The sequence below is a fragment of the Candoia aspera genome, chromosome 2 (genome assembly GCF_035149785.1).
Source record: "Candoia aspera isolate rCanAsp1 chromosome 2, rCanAsp1.hap2, whole genome shotgun sequence".
Lineage (NCBI taxonomy): Eukaryota > Metazoa > Chordata > Lepidosauria > Squamata > Boidae > Candoia > Candoia aspera.
This window is the reverse complement of record NC_086154.1, coordinates 30,055,596-30,072,191: the sequence shown is the minus strand read 5'-3', so window position 1 is coordinate 30,072,191 and position 16,596 is coordinate 30,055,596. Positions and strand designations below refer to the sequence as shown.

Sequence of the window (16,596 nt, the reverse complement as noted above, 5' to 3'; positions counted from 1 at the left end):
CTGAATTGTTTTTATTTAGAAAAATAATAACCGTGCAATCAGATATTTGTATATGATGTAGTCCTGCAAACAAACAACCATTTTACTGTCAAGTGTAGTTAGTTTTAGAATACTAAACCGAATTTTTTAAAAGTTATTTACTGATAGATTGAGTGAAATATAGAATTTAAAGAATTCTTTGTGGGTTTCCACTGGAGATATAAGTTTGATGAAGAAGAGAAGAACAATAACAAGAAGACAAACATTTCAGATAATACAGGTTATTGTATGAACTATACAGGATACTCCATCTTTGTTAACCTCTGCTATGTTTTCTTTAAGAAAATACCTAAGAAAACTGGCTATAGCTGCTAATCGTCTTTCTGGGAAAAAAATCAGGCTTAAAGCTGTGGAAGTTGTATTTAATACTGTGTGCCTTCTGCACTTTTGTTTTTTGCGCTGCTAGAAATGGGTGTTCAAAATAAATGCCAAACCTGCATATGTGAGATTTTGGCATATACATGATTTTAATAATGCCAAAACCACATGCCAGTAGAGTGATAGTATTTGAGACACAAAATACTATTTACTTGGCTAAATTAGAAAACTGTCTCTCATGGAGAAAGATTTTCGAAACAGGTATTCTAGCAATTTGCCTTTTCCTCATTAGTACATAATTTGTTTATGGTTCTCAGCCACTTCCTCTTTTTATTACTGTTTTTTGAACAATCATATTTCTTTTTGACCATGTGAAGCGTTTGTGAAAATGTTTTGAATTTATGATGATGATCAGCTACATATGGCAATTTACCCTGTATCATTTTGCCACAACATATGTCTTAGTTTGGTTTCTAATAATAAAAAATACGTTTAGTTTGATTTCTAAATCATTAGGTATTAATTATAAGTGGGTATGGAAGTGCAGGGATAATCCTTCTGTAGTGTGGTAATTGATGGGGAAGGTCCATTCCTTGAAAACAGAGTGATCCATATTGGAATGCACTGCTTAAATCAGGGTAGATACAATCTTAAAATATTTTCTTTCATCTAGGTTTTCTAGATACTTACTCTGCTTACTCATCTTGGTACTTTCACTTAATCCTTCTCTGTATGTTATTACAGACATCTCAACAGTGAGCATGCGCTGGATGATAGAAGTACAGCCCAGTGTAGAGTACAGATGCAAGTTGTACAACAGTTAGAGTTGCAGGTAAAAATAATATTTTATATTAATGTTGCCTCAGTATAAATTGACACTAGAAGAGTGGGTTTTCTAATGTTCTAATTTGAAAAAGCTTTCAGAATTTACCAGATTAATTTCTAAATGCTATTGCAGAGATTGTAGCTTGGCTTCCTCTTTGCTATAACTTTAAAAGAAATTGAAGCTTGACTGCACTAAATTCTTTGCAATTATTGGTACATGTTGAATATGTCTTACACTCACAGTTTGGTTTGGTGATAAATGTGTATGCGCACGGTGCACAGAATGGGTGGAAATAGCCCATGTTGGTTTTTAAATCCTGACCAAGATTAGATTGTAAATGACTTTACTCACTGACCTAGAACATTATTTTTAAAATATATTTTATTATTATAATTTAAAACCCTGATTTATGTCAATGCCTCAATCTATTTACATATAATCAGTTTCTAATGGATATGTTAAAGGAATAAAATTAGAATTTATAACTACGTGCAATTGCTGTATTATTACAACCCTTTAATATAAGGAAATTTAAAAATGCACCCACGCCCTGCCTGAATATGCCTAAATGCTTTTTGTGGCAAAAGGACAGCCAAAGAAGAGGAAGTAAAACAATGTTGTACTTTAGATAGCTACCATTCCTCAAAAAAATGTGTCCTATTTTGTATGCAAGATGACACTGTAGAGATATATGGAAAGCCGTGGGCTAAGTGCAGAAGATAATTACATTTGGAATTTTACTGAGTTAGGCATTTAGAGCTTCAAATCATTTTACAGAAAAATCAAACTTTTTGTTGTTACTTTTCCTGATAATTATAATTTATATTTTATATCATAACTTACTTCTAAAAACTCCTTTTATCGTCTTATCTCAAAATATCAAAAATCAAAATCGGGGGGAGGTGGGCAGTAGTACAAATTTGAGACATAAATCAATCAATAAAATTGAGTATCTTTTTGGTCCCATAATCTATATTTTACTTCCTGTAAAATTTTTGTCATGTCATCTCTATGATATGCTTTCTCCCCAGTACAACGTAAGAAGAGCCTTCCTGCTTCCCCCCACCCCCCATCCCAAATATAACAATGTTCAAAATTGCAGCATTTCAACACAGTCAATGAAGAGCTGTAGAATAGCCTTCTTTAGAAGTTTTCAAGAAAAGCTAATTTTATTCAAGCTTAAATAAAAGCAAATTTTATTCAAGGCTCTCACTACTTGTATAAATGCACAAGTTCAGGATCTCTAGTTTCAGTTGTTCACTCCTTCCCACAGTTAAAAAGAAAGGAAGATAATCTTTGCTTCCTTCTCCTCTTTCCAATCCAATCTTCATTCATGTCATTCACAAGAAGCAGAAGAAGTGAACTGGAATTTAGAGCACAGGTAGGGGCTTAAAGGAAGTACAGGATTAGTCCCTGACCAATTAGTGAATTATTCTATTGTTAGTTACATCTGAGTTTCCAATTGCCATCCAGTATCTACCAGTAAAGTTGATTTTGTGTTATTATCTTTATTCTACCCTGTGACGGTTTTGATACAACAAATGGAGGTCTTCCAGGAGAAACAGGCAGAGAATGCAGTAAACTCCATAAACTTTACTCTCTTTCCTGTTAGCAAATTTATTTTTCCAAAAGCTGAAGGAAAGGGAAAGATGATATCCTTGACTACAGGGATATCTCACTTGGATTCGGTCTTCGATTTCTGCAGATTGTCAAAATCTTAATAACATACTTTGACCATTTCCATATATGGGATTGATCTCCATATGCCATAAGATAAGACTACCCGCATTCCAGTTTGGGACCATTGCAGGGGTGTAGAATCTTCTTCCTAGTGTGATGTACATTAACTCAGTCAAAAACTGTCAAGGTCTATTTTCCAGTTGTAGTCATGCCAGAGCCAAAAGTAGACTGAGTTACAGCTGTTTCTTAGCAAAAGACATTTGCATTAGCTCCCTGCCAAATTTCTGCAAGATTTCTTCCAACATCTATATGGCTGGTAAACAATGGGATGCAGGGACTAATATTACTAACCCAGGACAGATCTGACACAAAGGCTATGGCCTAAAATGTGTCCATGAATTCAGAATGAAAAATCTAGAAGTTCATATTTGACACCAGCATGTAGAACAGCGTGGAGAAATAGGCTAGAATTCTATTTCATGATAATGACTAGGTTCAAATGTAATATTATTTGCCCAACCATAGGTGAAGCTTATTTTTTTGGAAGGAGTGGGTAAGATGCTGTGGCCGTGCTTCCTCACTGGTTAGAACACTTGTCTCATTCCTCCTCCTAAGTTCAGGTCCTATAAAGGAAATGCTAGCTTAATTGCTTGCAGCTCTCACTCACTATTCCAGACAAAATGAGCAGTGCCTTGTCAATTTCCCTTTTCCATTCCACATCAAACAAACCGAGGTGCAATGCACCAATCTGCTTGGTTTTTCTTTTTGTTTTTTTCTCTTTTGAGGAGGGGAGTGGTGGTTATAGTATTTTTATTGCTACTGGAGCTGCAAGCAGAACAGCTTGGGGCAGTCATTTTTGCTCCTTGTGCTCAGCATCTCAAACTGACAGAAGAGAAGACAATCAAAAATCACCTTCAGATAACTTTGGAGGATTTCAAAAAAGATAATACATGGCATGGAATCCCAACAGGGGTGGGATTGGTAGCAAAATTAATTTCATAAATAATCACCATGAATAACCTGATTAATAGATACATCACAAAAGCTGAATTCCTAGAGGAAAATACAGCCAACTTGCCCAGTCAAGCCATTTTATCACAAGGGTATATACCAGCTCCAAGTGGTTTACAAGCTATAAGTTTTCAAAATGGGTTAGGAACAGAAATGTATAGTTGAAATCGTATCATTGAGTATTTAATATAGGTAGTCCTCAGTTGATGATGGTAATTGGGACCAGCAACTCCGTCACTAAGCACCATGGTCATAAAGCACGATGTCACATGGCTGCCGACTTATGACGGCAGTTCCAATTGCGGTCATTAAGCAAATCCCATGCAGTCATTAAGTGTGATGTCACGTGATCGCCATTTGTAATCTCCTGCCAGCGTCCCTGTTGACTTTGCTTATCAGAAGCCAGCACTGAAGTTCGTAAATGGTGATCATATGATTGCGGGACATTGCAACTGTCAAAATTGCAAGCCAGTTGCCAAGCGCCCAAATCTCAATCATTGACTGCAGGGACACTGCAACGGCTGCAACTTTGAGGATTGGTCATAGGTCTCCGCATTAGCGCCATTGTAACTTCGAATAGTCATTGAATGGGTGGTCGTTAACCAAGGACTAGCTGTATGTTGATTTTATTAGAGGAGCTGGTATGTACCCTTGTGATAAGATGGCTTGACTGGTCAAGTTGGCCACATTTTCCTCTAGAAATTCAGCTTTGAATTTGTGGTGTATCTATTAATCAGGTTATTCATGTTATTAATATGCTGAATAGGGTGGGATACTTTTGCATCTTCATTCATACTAAGCCCAGCATGTTTTGTATGCCAACTAGATGGCAGAAGAGATAGTGGAGCCTAGTTTTAGCCTCAAGGAAGATAGCCCTATAGTAAGAAAGTTGATACTCTTTTTCAAGAGCAGAACAATGGATCTGACTTATAGCAACTGGTAATAATTTATAGTTGGGCAGGATATAAAACCTAATAAATTTTCTGATCATATGGAGAATTCCCCAGTGGGAATTTGAAAACTCTAGATTCGAAAAGGCTGGATCCATTTAAACTTGGGTCTTGCTTCTTTTCAGAAGGGCTGGGCACAAAATAATATTTATATCTTGCCTCTATCTTTCTCCTCATTTTCACTCAGGGAAAAAAGCCTTTATTTGAATCAGGCAATAATATCAGGCCAGAAGAATAACTTTCACACAGGAGAGATCTTGCAGGTCTGTAATTTAGTTGGCAGTGTGCAGTATCATAGTGATAAATGATACAATCATGGTCAGCCACTTCAAACAAGTAGGTAGCTATCTAGTGCAACTGTTACTTTGCAGTGCTTCCTATAGCCACTAGATTTCCATGAAACAGGCCCTATTGTTATTTGCTCTCTTACACATACAGTACACACAAATGCTCCTGTGTGCATACCTTAGTCAACTGTAGCAAAATCTCATGCACACCTGGGAGTACAGCCACGAATGCATTATAATAACCCCAAGGCTAGAGTACATGAATAGAGAATGTGAGCTTTCAGATATTGTTGGACTATACAAACCATCCCCCATGCCAACTACCATGCTGCCCGGGGCTGATGGGACATAGAATTGAACAATATATGGAACACCTTTAGCACTTCATCCTGGATTTTTGGCTTGGTGATTATGGAGGCATTATCTCTTTCCTGAAATATTCAAAGTGGCAAGAATTAGAATCTTGCTGGTACTGTTAAGAATGAGTATTATTGATAACTCCATCTGTGCATGGAAGCTCTCTAGTTTGGAAAGTTTAGAATTCATTGGGAACATGCAAGATTCTTTTTCTCTCCCTGGAGACAGTGAAATAGTACTTTTTTAAATGGTGCTGAATCATCAAGTAGTTTTTACTATGTTTTTATAAATGGTTTAGGCATGTGAGCTACCACTTTTAAAACTTGTGAAATTGTAAAAATGTAAAGCATTTTGAAAAACCACTTTAAAAAAGGAGCATAAAATTTTAACATTTTTAAAAAATTTACTGGGGCTTCTCAATTGCTCTAGTACACCAGAGTTCGGAGTCATATCAATATGTCTGCCTGGATGTTTCATCAACAGAGTGAAAAGGCTGGTGTGGGAGAGAATTTTGTCAGGGACTGGAGCTACACTTGTATTTTATGTTTAACATCCACAGGTCAGGAGGAGAACAACCTCCAAAATTCATGCCAGTTGGCTTACGAGTTACAAATCAATGTTAATATGTGCATCATCCAATCTGTACTAAAAGACAAACCCTGGTAACAAAAAACACACTTGGCTAGAATGCATCCTCTTGGCTACAAGCAAATGTGAAAAAGAAAGCTTGTTGATTTTTCTCCTCTGAAGTGAAATCTATTCTACAAGAGAACAAACATTTACCTTCTGTAAATGGTTGCCTTTCCCCTTCCCCAAAGCTGACAATATTCATTTCACATTTCAGCCTCACCTAATAGAGGGTGTGTAGCCAAGTTAAAAAAAGTATGGAGTACAGAAAAGGAGGAGGAGACAACTTTTAAAGCCACCTAACAATCCCTTGCAGTTTGCCTCCTAGTGCTCCTGTGGAGAGGGTTGGTTAGTAAATGCGGCCCCTTCGTGCCTTTTTCTCACTCACTGCTTCAGCAACCCCCCTGGAGCCTGAAGGTCTAGACCTGCTTCAGCCAAGAGCTCGAATGTGTTTTAGCAAAAAGCTGACATCCAGCACCAAAATTGCTTTAGAAAATGGCAGGAAGGGGGCCCTGTGACACTTCCAAATCACAGGGAAGTAATACTCTGCACTTTTCCTGTCATGTGCCGGCTACTGTGCCAGGGCTTAAATGGAGAAGAACCGTTCTGGATTCTGTTCACAAAAGTCATGTTTACATTTCTCTTTCCTGTTCAGCTTGCAAAAGACAAGGAGCGCCTGCAAGCGATGATGACACACCTGCATGTGAAATCAACTGAACCAAAAGCTACCCCTCAGCCTGTGAGTATCTGCACAGAGTAAAGAAAGCTTTGCCTCTGCCGTTTCTTTCGATCTGAGCAGGCAGCCCAAATGCAGACCATTTTAAAATAACAAGATTAGTATACCCTTTATTACTAAGGGATTGTAACTAGAAAGATCACTGTGTTAGTCTGTGTCGTAATGAACACAGCATCATAATAGCCTTGTGGTATCTTAAAAACGAGGAGATTTATTGTAGTCTTAGCTTTCTTGGATAACAGCACTCTTCTTGAAAATTATTCAGGAAATAAATTCACTAGAACATTAGCAGACCAGGACGTTCCCCATCATTTGGCCGACACCTCTGTCCACTACTTGTTTCTTGACAGAGGGCTTCCCCTTAGCTTCTCCTGGTCTATAGTTAAGGGTTTAATTTCTAAGAAAGCTGAAAAATAACGTGAGTTTTCCAGGAAAACAGGTGCAAAGTAATTGTTTTGTGTCTGTAATATGTCCTGTATTTTTTTTCTCTTTCAGCTATACCTAATCAGGTTGCTATTTGTTGAGTTTTCAATCTGAATCTTTTTTTTTTTTTCTGTCAGATAGAAAGGTAGATGCCTGCTCACATGATAATTTTACAATAGACATGAAAATAAAATTAATAAACCAATTTGCTGTTATGGTTACTCACTATTTTTGATTAATGTGGTTTATACAAACTGTAGTTCATCAGCACTAAATTTTCATACAAGTAAAATCAAATTAGGCAGTTTACCTATATATAGCTAAGAGAATGAAGCCGCAAATCATTTCTTCAGCTTAAAATACTCATATGAAGCAATTAGGAATTTCACAGTGTTATCAGGAGAGGAATAAACTTTAAAAACCTCATATTTAAAAGGTGGGGGGGTAAGCTTTTTGGATAAGCAAGTCTGATTTTGATATGTAAATTACATTTTAATTTAAGATAGAGCATTTTATTCAAATCCCTGATCCCTTTCACTATCTTAACAAATCTATGTGCAGATTTTTCTGCAGAGTAGACTATTTTTTTGAGTGGTAAAAACAGTATGATTGTTTTTAAAATATAAGGCAGAGCTAAGAGACATCTTCGTCTTGTGTAATCCTGTCTTCCAGCATCTGGAACTTCCATGAGGGCTTGGACCATATGAAATAAGTTTGTTTTCTTTCTTGGATCCATCCCCAAGTCTGCTCCTATATTCTCTAATTGATAATAGCAGCACTTCTGCAGTCACATCAAGAAGCATGTAGTTCCTAGGAGAGTGTACATCATTGAAAAAAGTACTTTAAATAACAAGTGAAGTAAAGCTACTTGAAGTGTTGATACAACTTCATCCTCACAAAGGTTTGGGACAACTACTTTGAGGATGTACTACTTGTACATCCACTACTTGTGTGTGCACAGAAGATACATTAGCTGGTAATGGCAGCAAACAACAGATGCATGTACTGACAATCTGGGAAAAGCTCTCAAAGCTACACACCAGACCTTCAGGAGTATGTGTTACTTTCATGCTTAAGAGAGTGGTGCCCCACTCATAGCTAGAACTCTTTTACAAATGATTTACAGAGCCCTGGATTATCTCCCTCACAGTTCTCTAGCAGAGCCCCATCTGGCTCATACCAAGTGTGAGCCTTCAAGTAGAATCTCAGTACTAGAATCTTGCAACAGATGGTGTACTTTGGAGGGTGGGCTGTGGATAACTATGATCCCTCCCTCTTCCTCCCCAGAAAGACATACAAAAGGAAGGTATACCAACCAGCATGGCCAAATGTCAGTTTGTTTGTTTATTTTTTGTTACCATATTTATATAGCCTCCCATCTCACATAAAAATGACTCTGGGCGGCATACCACACTTAATTAAAAAAAACAATAAATACATAAAAAACGGTCACAGTTAAAAATAACCATAGAAAGGCACACAAAACAAGAGGGGATGATGTTAACCATAGTAAGGGAGCCATCGCAAGATCTCCCCAGTCCCCTGATCACAAGGCCAGGCCTTGAGGGACTTGTGGAATGTGGAGAGGGATGGGGCTAACCTCACTCCTGGGGGGAGAAAATTCCACAAGGCAGGCGCCGTGGCAGTTGCAGGATGAAAATATCTGAAGGGCCAACATTTCGCCTCTGATCTGTCTGAAGGCAAGTGCAATATGGCCAGAATAGTTTAGTCAGTTTTCCAGTGCTCACTACTCAAAATTCAAGAATTTTTGCTAATAAACACTAGTAGTGCTGGTTAAGAAATTCCACAGTAAGGACTGCTGCACAACCAATAAGTGGGCCAGTGCAGAAGGGAAATAAAATTGACCAAAGGAAAGGGAAGGAAGGATGCACTGTCTTGATCTGTATTAAAAATGTTTTACATTCTGGAAAATTATAGCTTTGATGGGGCCTCCCACTAAATTTATTTTTAACTGTTCTATTGAAAATGCTGTGCCACTAGTCAACATTATCTCTCAGTTGCTCAGCACAGTGTTTCTCTATTAAAAGAAATAGGCATGAATATTTTTGACTGAAAAATTAATAGCTTTTGAATTCATACACAGCAGGTTTCTTTTCCAAAGCAGTCCAATATCACTGCACAGCACTTGTATAACCGTTTATTTAGAGGCCAAGTCAAACCTTTGACAGCTAGGGCAGTGTTACAAGCCAACATAAAGAACTCCAAGATGTAAACCAACAATAGGCAGTCTGTGTGAGGTTTGCCATTGTCAAATACATAGATTGTTTGGATTAGTTTATGTAAATGTACTGTTGTATTACCCTTTGAAAAAAAAGATCACATTTGTGTATGAAAAGTGGTTTCATTCATAGGCAGCATTATAAATCCTTATCCTTTAATGTACACGTTAGAAGTAAAAATTGGTGCCTGACAGGACTATATTGTGTGACAGTCTGTTATTGGATTGAAACAGCGTTCTTTTCATTTATTGAATATAGGCAATTTTATTACAGATATCATCAGATAAATCAGAAATTATTAAAATATGTATAGGTGAAGGATTCAAAAATTAATTATAAAATGTAGAAATATAGTATTTTGCACATATACTGTCACTGCAAGGACAGAGGGAGAATAAAACGGGTATCACCGAGTTGATGTTTGGCCTTTTTAAACTCAGCAGCATATAATTCTGGCTAGAAGAGACCTGATGACCAATACCACAGCACACAATCCTCTTTACACCCCATAACCAATGTTCTTTTCTCCTCCTAACCGGATGTAAGGTGTAAATTAAGCTTAATATTTTCTATTTAAAAAAACAACTGGGATTTAAAATTACAACTTGGTCATTTTTGATTGGGGTAAGTTGGTGAGAGGATTTCAGAAACTAGTGATGCCTACCTTAAAATAGTCATGTGAAAGTGAAAGGTCCCCTGTGCAAGCACCGAGTCATGTCTGACCCTTTGGAGGGATGCCGCTTTTGTGACTTTTTCTTGGCAGACTAGAGTGGGGTGGTTTGCCATTGCCTTCCCCAGTCATCATCTTTCCAGCAAGCTGGGTGCTCATTTTACCAACCTCAGAAGGATGGAAGGCTGAGTCGACCTGAGCCAGCTACCCGGGAATCCAGTTTCTGCTGGCATCGAACTCGGGTCGTGGGGAGAGTTTCGGTTGCAATACTGCCGCCTACCTCTCTGCGCCACACGAGGCTGTTAAAATAGTCACAATAATCTCAAAAATGGGTACAGCTTTGTTGGGCAATGAATTCCTTTGCTGAATATGATTTCTTTATCATAGGTGTTTCTCACAGGATTAAATGTAGGAGTACATGAAACAGAACATTTCATTGAAACATTTTGAGTTGATTGTTCCACTGCAGTGCAATGTCTTGAGTGTTCAGTGTTCAGCTGGAACAAAACATGGCACATTTTGAGTGTTCTGGCCTTGGGAAGTAATTAATTTAAGCTGATTCAGTTTGATGGTGCAAATAGCCGGAAATATTCCCATGAAGAACACCATATACGCGACTTCTGTGGTGCTGAGTGGTATCTGTGTTCATGTCTTCATGGTTTTGTGAGAAGGGGCTCTTCCTGATTTCTTCTACTCAGCCTAGTTTATCTTCATATGCTGAGGTGAGACTCCATTTATATCCAAGCATTACACAATATAATTAGAAAACTACCTCAGTACTGCACACTGGTATTTTTGATTGTCATAGGTGCTCTCATTAGTTTTCCGTATGTATATATATATATGTGACAGAAATGTAAGCATTTATATTCTAATGTAATAATGCGGTAATCCCATTATTTTCAAGCATTCCTGGTGATGAGATGGTAGAGGAAAAGCAAGGGCCAGATGCTATTAGATGGCACTGCATAGCTACAAATTGCTTCTCCCAAAAGAAAGAAAGAATGAATTCTTCTTGCTTTGGTGTGTGGTTTTTTTCCCCCCCATACCTGGCTATACATCCATCTTTATAGAGCTGACATAACTGTTGGCTATTTTTTATATATTTTCCTTTACCCTAACCACAGCAATTAGGATTGTTTTGAAATCCTGTTTTTAGCAACTGTAAAAACAAAGCATTAAAAATAGCCTTTTAACTGTGAGGTAATGACTGAGCATTTTAGCTGCTGTAGCTGTACTTTATAGTTTGAAAAATAATGATATGTAGCAATAAAAAAAAAGATTTGTAAATGCAACACACAAAAGCTGTTTTTATATACTGTTTTTCATTAAGTCCCACTCTTCAACTTGGGTTTCCTTTAGTATCCCTGCCAATAACAACACCTGCTAAGTGATCACTGCCTGCCAAATCCTGTGTTGCATGTAGTTATATATATTTTCTAAAGATTTGTACATAAAATGTTCATGGGTGAAATCCACTTTCAGGGCCTCACTGAGAGTAGTACCATTCAATTCACAATTCCCAAGACCCAATTACAGCAACTGTTTCAGCCCCGGGCAAGAGGGTGAGCACACACGGTGGAGAAATCCGTGGCCTAAAGCACCACAGATGGCCTCAGAAGAGCTTGCTGGATTTTTACACAGGAAAATATGCCACACATCCCTTGTTATCTTCCTTACCACTTTGTTGCTGGTTTTGTACATTTCTTTTAGACTTAGACCAATGGATGCTATTTTAAAAACAAAATGTACATATATGTATATGTATGTATATTGTATTTGTAGTGTGTTTCCCATGCTGTAGGAATTCAGGAAGCAGTAGGAGGGCTGAGGGTTCCCCTCTCACCTTACCTTCAATGCAAATAAGATATTTCTTTTATCAGTTTCTTTCCAAATTATTTAGTTTTCCCATTGCCTTGGTGGCCAAGTAGGGAATGAATATTTCTGGTTGCATTAGTGCAAGCTTAAAGGGAGAACAAAATAAGAATTTGGAGAAAAGGAAGTATATTATTATGGATAGCTTTGCTCATGCGTTGTAATAAAATAATATTATATATGTATGCATGGTGGGGGTATGAGAGAGAGAGCAAATATAAATATGTACGATCATTAGTATACATCTCACACCTTATTGTTAAAGCCTTTTGGTAGTCAAAGGTGCAACACTATAGAAGTTGTTCTAGAAACAAAACAAAAAAAAAAGGAAACTAATTTATATTTCTGAATATGCTTCTGCCGGTATAGAATTTGTTCCTCGCAGAACACAAGGACAACTATTTTTTGGCAATAGAGAGAATGATTACTTGTTAATTCCTATGTTGTCTTCTATGATCCTACACAGTCCAAAAATTATAGTTCTTACTGTAATAATTAAAGATACCAACAGAACATAAGGCCACTAGTAGTAGAGCCTGCCTCAAAACTTGCTTCTGTTAGCCTCTAGCAACACGCAGTTCATCAGAATAAATTGCAGTAAAGTGGAGCCTTCTTGTATGAGAAAAGTCTTTATCCACCACTTCTCAAATCTAAGCAATGTGTTTTAAGTAGAAATTGCCATGGCATGTCAATCAAGAAAATAAACTTTACCACCATTACCCATTTCTGATCTTTGCCCCGCCCCCCAAATTATCTTGAGTTAACTGTAGGCCGTTTTCATTATTGGTTGTTTAAACAATGAATGTTTAATAAACTATAATGAAGATTAGTAGTTTAAAATTGCAACAAAAGCATTCATGACGTAGTTCTGCTCCAGTTCACAACTGATAACTGTATTTGAGGCAATGAAAGCAGCATGTTATCAAGTGTCCTTGGTATAAAATGTCCTCTTCTGCACACTGTCGTGAAAACTGTGAGAGGCTATCCTTACAGAAAAACTCAAAAGACAAAACTTTCATAGTAAGTGACAAGTCATGGTTTCATTAACTTGCTCCTTCTGCCTATCCAGCAGTTACCTCTGGTAAAGCAGAAAGATCTCTAGGTTTCTGTTCCCACTATTTTCCCTCTCTACTACCCCTTTCCCCTCAGACTGCAGTCAGGTTTAATTTGGGAACTAGACTCTTTTAGCAAATTAGCAATTAGAAAAATGTTGTGGGAATATGTATATGTGTCATTAGTTTTCCTGCAAATTAATAGCAAGAGCAGAGGTCAGGCAGAAATTTTCCACTTGACTGCAGTTCCTCTGTCAAGATTTGGCACTTTGCTTTGGAACAGCCACAGATGCTGAAAGCCACAGCCTTCCTCTAGGAACTGTCTTTTAATGAGTTTACCTCGTAGCCATTATTACAAATATTACTGCCTCTCCCTTCCCCTTGAAATAAAATTACTGTTTCTACAAAATATTCCAGTGACATCTTACACCACTGCACATTGATGGTAGGGTCATTCGGATGTAGTGTTTAATCATTAGATCACCTCCATAAGCATCTCCTAATTAGAGTCCTTACAATACAATTTTATCTGGTAATTAGCCAAGATTGGCTGCTTCCTCTGTAGCTTATTAGTGGCAGCCTAGCAGTGGGTGTGAATCGCAGTGTCATTTGTCAAGCCTGTTAAATAAAGGCAGTGCCCCCTCCCTTTGCTCTTCTTCACTTTCTGTGTTTATTTCTAGTTGTATTACCTACCCTGACTGCCTCAAGAAATTTGACTCAATTCAAATTATTTAACTGGAGAACATTGACCTTTGGGCCATCCACCCCCTCCCCTAGCTTCCTAGTAGAAACAGATTAAATGTTTAAGCTTTTAAACAGTAAAAACAGAATTGAACTTGTTTGAAATTGAGTGGTTTGAACAGTAATGAGGAAACAGTATCCATGGTCTTTCCAGCAGGAGTGCCAATCTTCTGAGTTTGTGCTGTGCAAGAACACTAGAAATTGATTCAGATTTAAAATGCTGTTTAAAACGCCCACTTTAAGAGCAGAGATAAAATAGAGGAGATTCAATTTCTTAGCGAGACTTCGCATTGTTGTTGTTCCCGTGCTTTTTATCATATGTGATGGATGGATGGATGCCAGAAGGGCGTAACAAAATGCAATCAGCCAGTTCTCCCAAATAAAAGAATGTAAGATAGCCTCTCTGCACTTTCCCTTTTGCATAAGTTAGTATTTGAAGGCAGATACCTTGTGTTTTCAAGCGAGAATGCAGTCATAGGTCATTTCGAAGTCTGTGACTGTCATTTCATGTCACTGCATTACTGTTCTGAAAGCAAAATCATCATACAATGAAAACCTGAGAAAAGACTACGATAAAAGTTCCAGACCAACATTCTCGTAGTGTACTTCAATACTACATTCTCATTTGGGCTTCTTATGGGTAGAAAAGCATCTTGTAAATCATTTTTTTAAAAACCCTGTTCAACAAATTAATTTTACCACTCCACCTTTCTCTGTATCTTCTTTATCAAGTTGTGTGAGGCTTGGTTTTCCTTCTTAACTCCTCCTGTGCTGTTTATATTCCAGAATTACACAGACATTCAGATAGATGCTATTTGCTGCAAATAATAGCCTGAAGAGAAAAAGAGCTTGGGAGGAGGGCCATTCCAATCTGTGTCCTCCACCTCCACCCCACTGCTGCTTTTGCTAATGAAATGCTGTTCTTTGTTATACGCACAAACTAAGGAACAGTTCATCAGAAGGAAGTATCGCTAAGAAAATGGAATGAAGCAGAAGACTCCCAAGTGCTCCCACTCAACCGCCCAGAGTCCCTGCTTGGGCGGTGGGGGGGGAAGATGGGCAGTGATAAAATCTGATAAATAAATAAATAAGATTCTGCTTCCTAATTCTGAGTATCCTGAGTGTCTGGAGTAAGGGCAGTTATCTCGCCTCTCCCCCACTAATGGGAGAGCTTTTCCAGGCGCCTCTTGAATTCTGATAGTAGCTACTGTGTATTGATCACTGAATAGGATTGTCTGCTGACATCTGCCAAACAAGTGCCTTTGAGTTCCTTCTCCTTTGAGATGACGGTTCTTTCCTATTGCCTACCCTCCAGAAGTTTTATTTATTTACTCCTTCCATCTCGGTCAACCCATCATGATAATTTCCTTTAAATTGCTTTGAGAGCTTGGTTCAGTCTGTTTTTGTGTATCTGTATCCGATACAAAATTTGCATTATCAGAGTAAAAATGTACAGTATATGCATGATTCAGCTAGGTGTATTTTTCCTGACAGTTGACTTGTCATGGTGATTACCTAGGAGAATCTTATTCTCTTGTATGTGAACATTTCTAGGTTTTATATATTGATTTATTTCATTTAGTTTTTCTCTAACTTGACCCATTTCAACTATTCAGCTTAGAGTGCAAATAAGAAAATGTGTTATTTGTGAAATACCCAGGTAACTGTAACTGACAGAAAAAAATTAATAAGGAATCCAGTGGTCAAAAGAATGTTTTTCAACTAACCATTTCCCATGAAAATGCCCTAACACTATAGATGAAACAAAAAGAACACTTAAATTTTAAAACTGCAATTCATGACAATAACAATAATTCATTAAGATATTAGAAAAAGAGTCACTGTCTTTTCATAGGACACTTTGTATACTTTCTTAAGAAAACTACTTCAAAATAATGCAGCTAATTTTCCTCAAGGAACCAAAAGAAAGGATCGATGACACCAATATAAATTCATAGATCCTGAATGCTATCTGTGATTATCAGTCCATGAGAAGTCTGGTTGTATAGATCTAATACATATTCTTTGAATTTGTAATACTTTAAAGTACTTCAGGCAGTCTGTTTTGTTCACTGCCTGAAGGGAAGATCTGCTTTTTCCCACAGATTTCAAATGTAATCCTACAACTTAATTTCTCAGAAGGAAAACCCACTGACTTCAGTGGGACAGACCTGTAGGTTAAACATATACCTGCAATTTTCATGATGTTGTCAAGGGTCAAAACTGTTTGGGCATCAAAATATTTAAAGGTATCTCCATGTTTCCCTTGGTTGTTTCTGAAAGAGGCAGCATCTAGTGCACAGCAGCAGGTAGGGGTGTGAAGGAGGGAATGTCTTCTCTAGCTTCAACTTTGGTAATTCTAAAGAAACAGCCAGGTTGGCTGCTGCTGCTGCTGCTGCTTGTTAGCTGAGAAAAGCTGTGGCTTCTTAAATTTTTCCTAAGGCCAGAAAACCAATAGTTTCATACTGACCCCAAAATATCAGTGTTTTTAAAGGATGTCTTTCCAATGAAAGATGTTTGTGATTATAGCCTCAGATTGACAGAATCAGAGAATATTGCTAGCCAATTGTGTACTATGACTCAGGATAAGATTTTTTAAAAAGATTAATCTCTTATAGTGGGGAAAGGAAATACTTGATCAATTTGCTTCTAGGGCTTTTTTTTCTTAATGAAACTTGCACTCTTTGGGTTAACTCATCTGCAGCAGGCTCTGCCTGCTACTTCATAGCCTCACTTTAAATCTATCTTTGTTGCCTAATCATTC

The 16,596-nt window shown here is 37.6% G+C and overlaps 1 protein-coding gene across 9 annotated transcripts in view; it reads left to right on the top strand.

The window, feature by feature from the left end:
• Positions 1-16,596, top strand: part of FOXP1 (forkhead box P1) — a 557,404-nt gene that overhangs the window by 514,774 nt on the left and 26,034 nt on the right. For all 9 annotated transcript variants that reach the window (XM_063291586.1, XM_063291587.1, XM_063291582.1 and 6 more), the window contains 2 exons: positions 1,102-1,189; positions 6,751-6,834. In XM_063291586.1, coding sequence (XP_063147656.1) covers positions 1,102-1,189; positions 6,751-6,834 — 172 coding nt within the window. The remainder of the gene's footprint in view (positions 1-1,101; positions 1,190-6,750; positions 6,835-16,596) is intronic.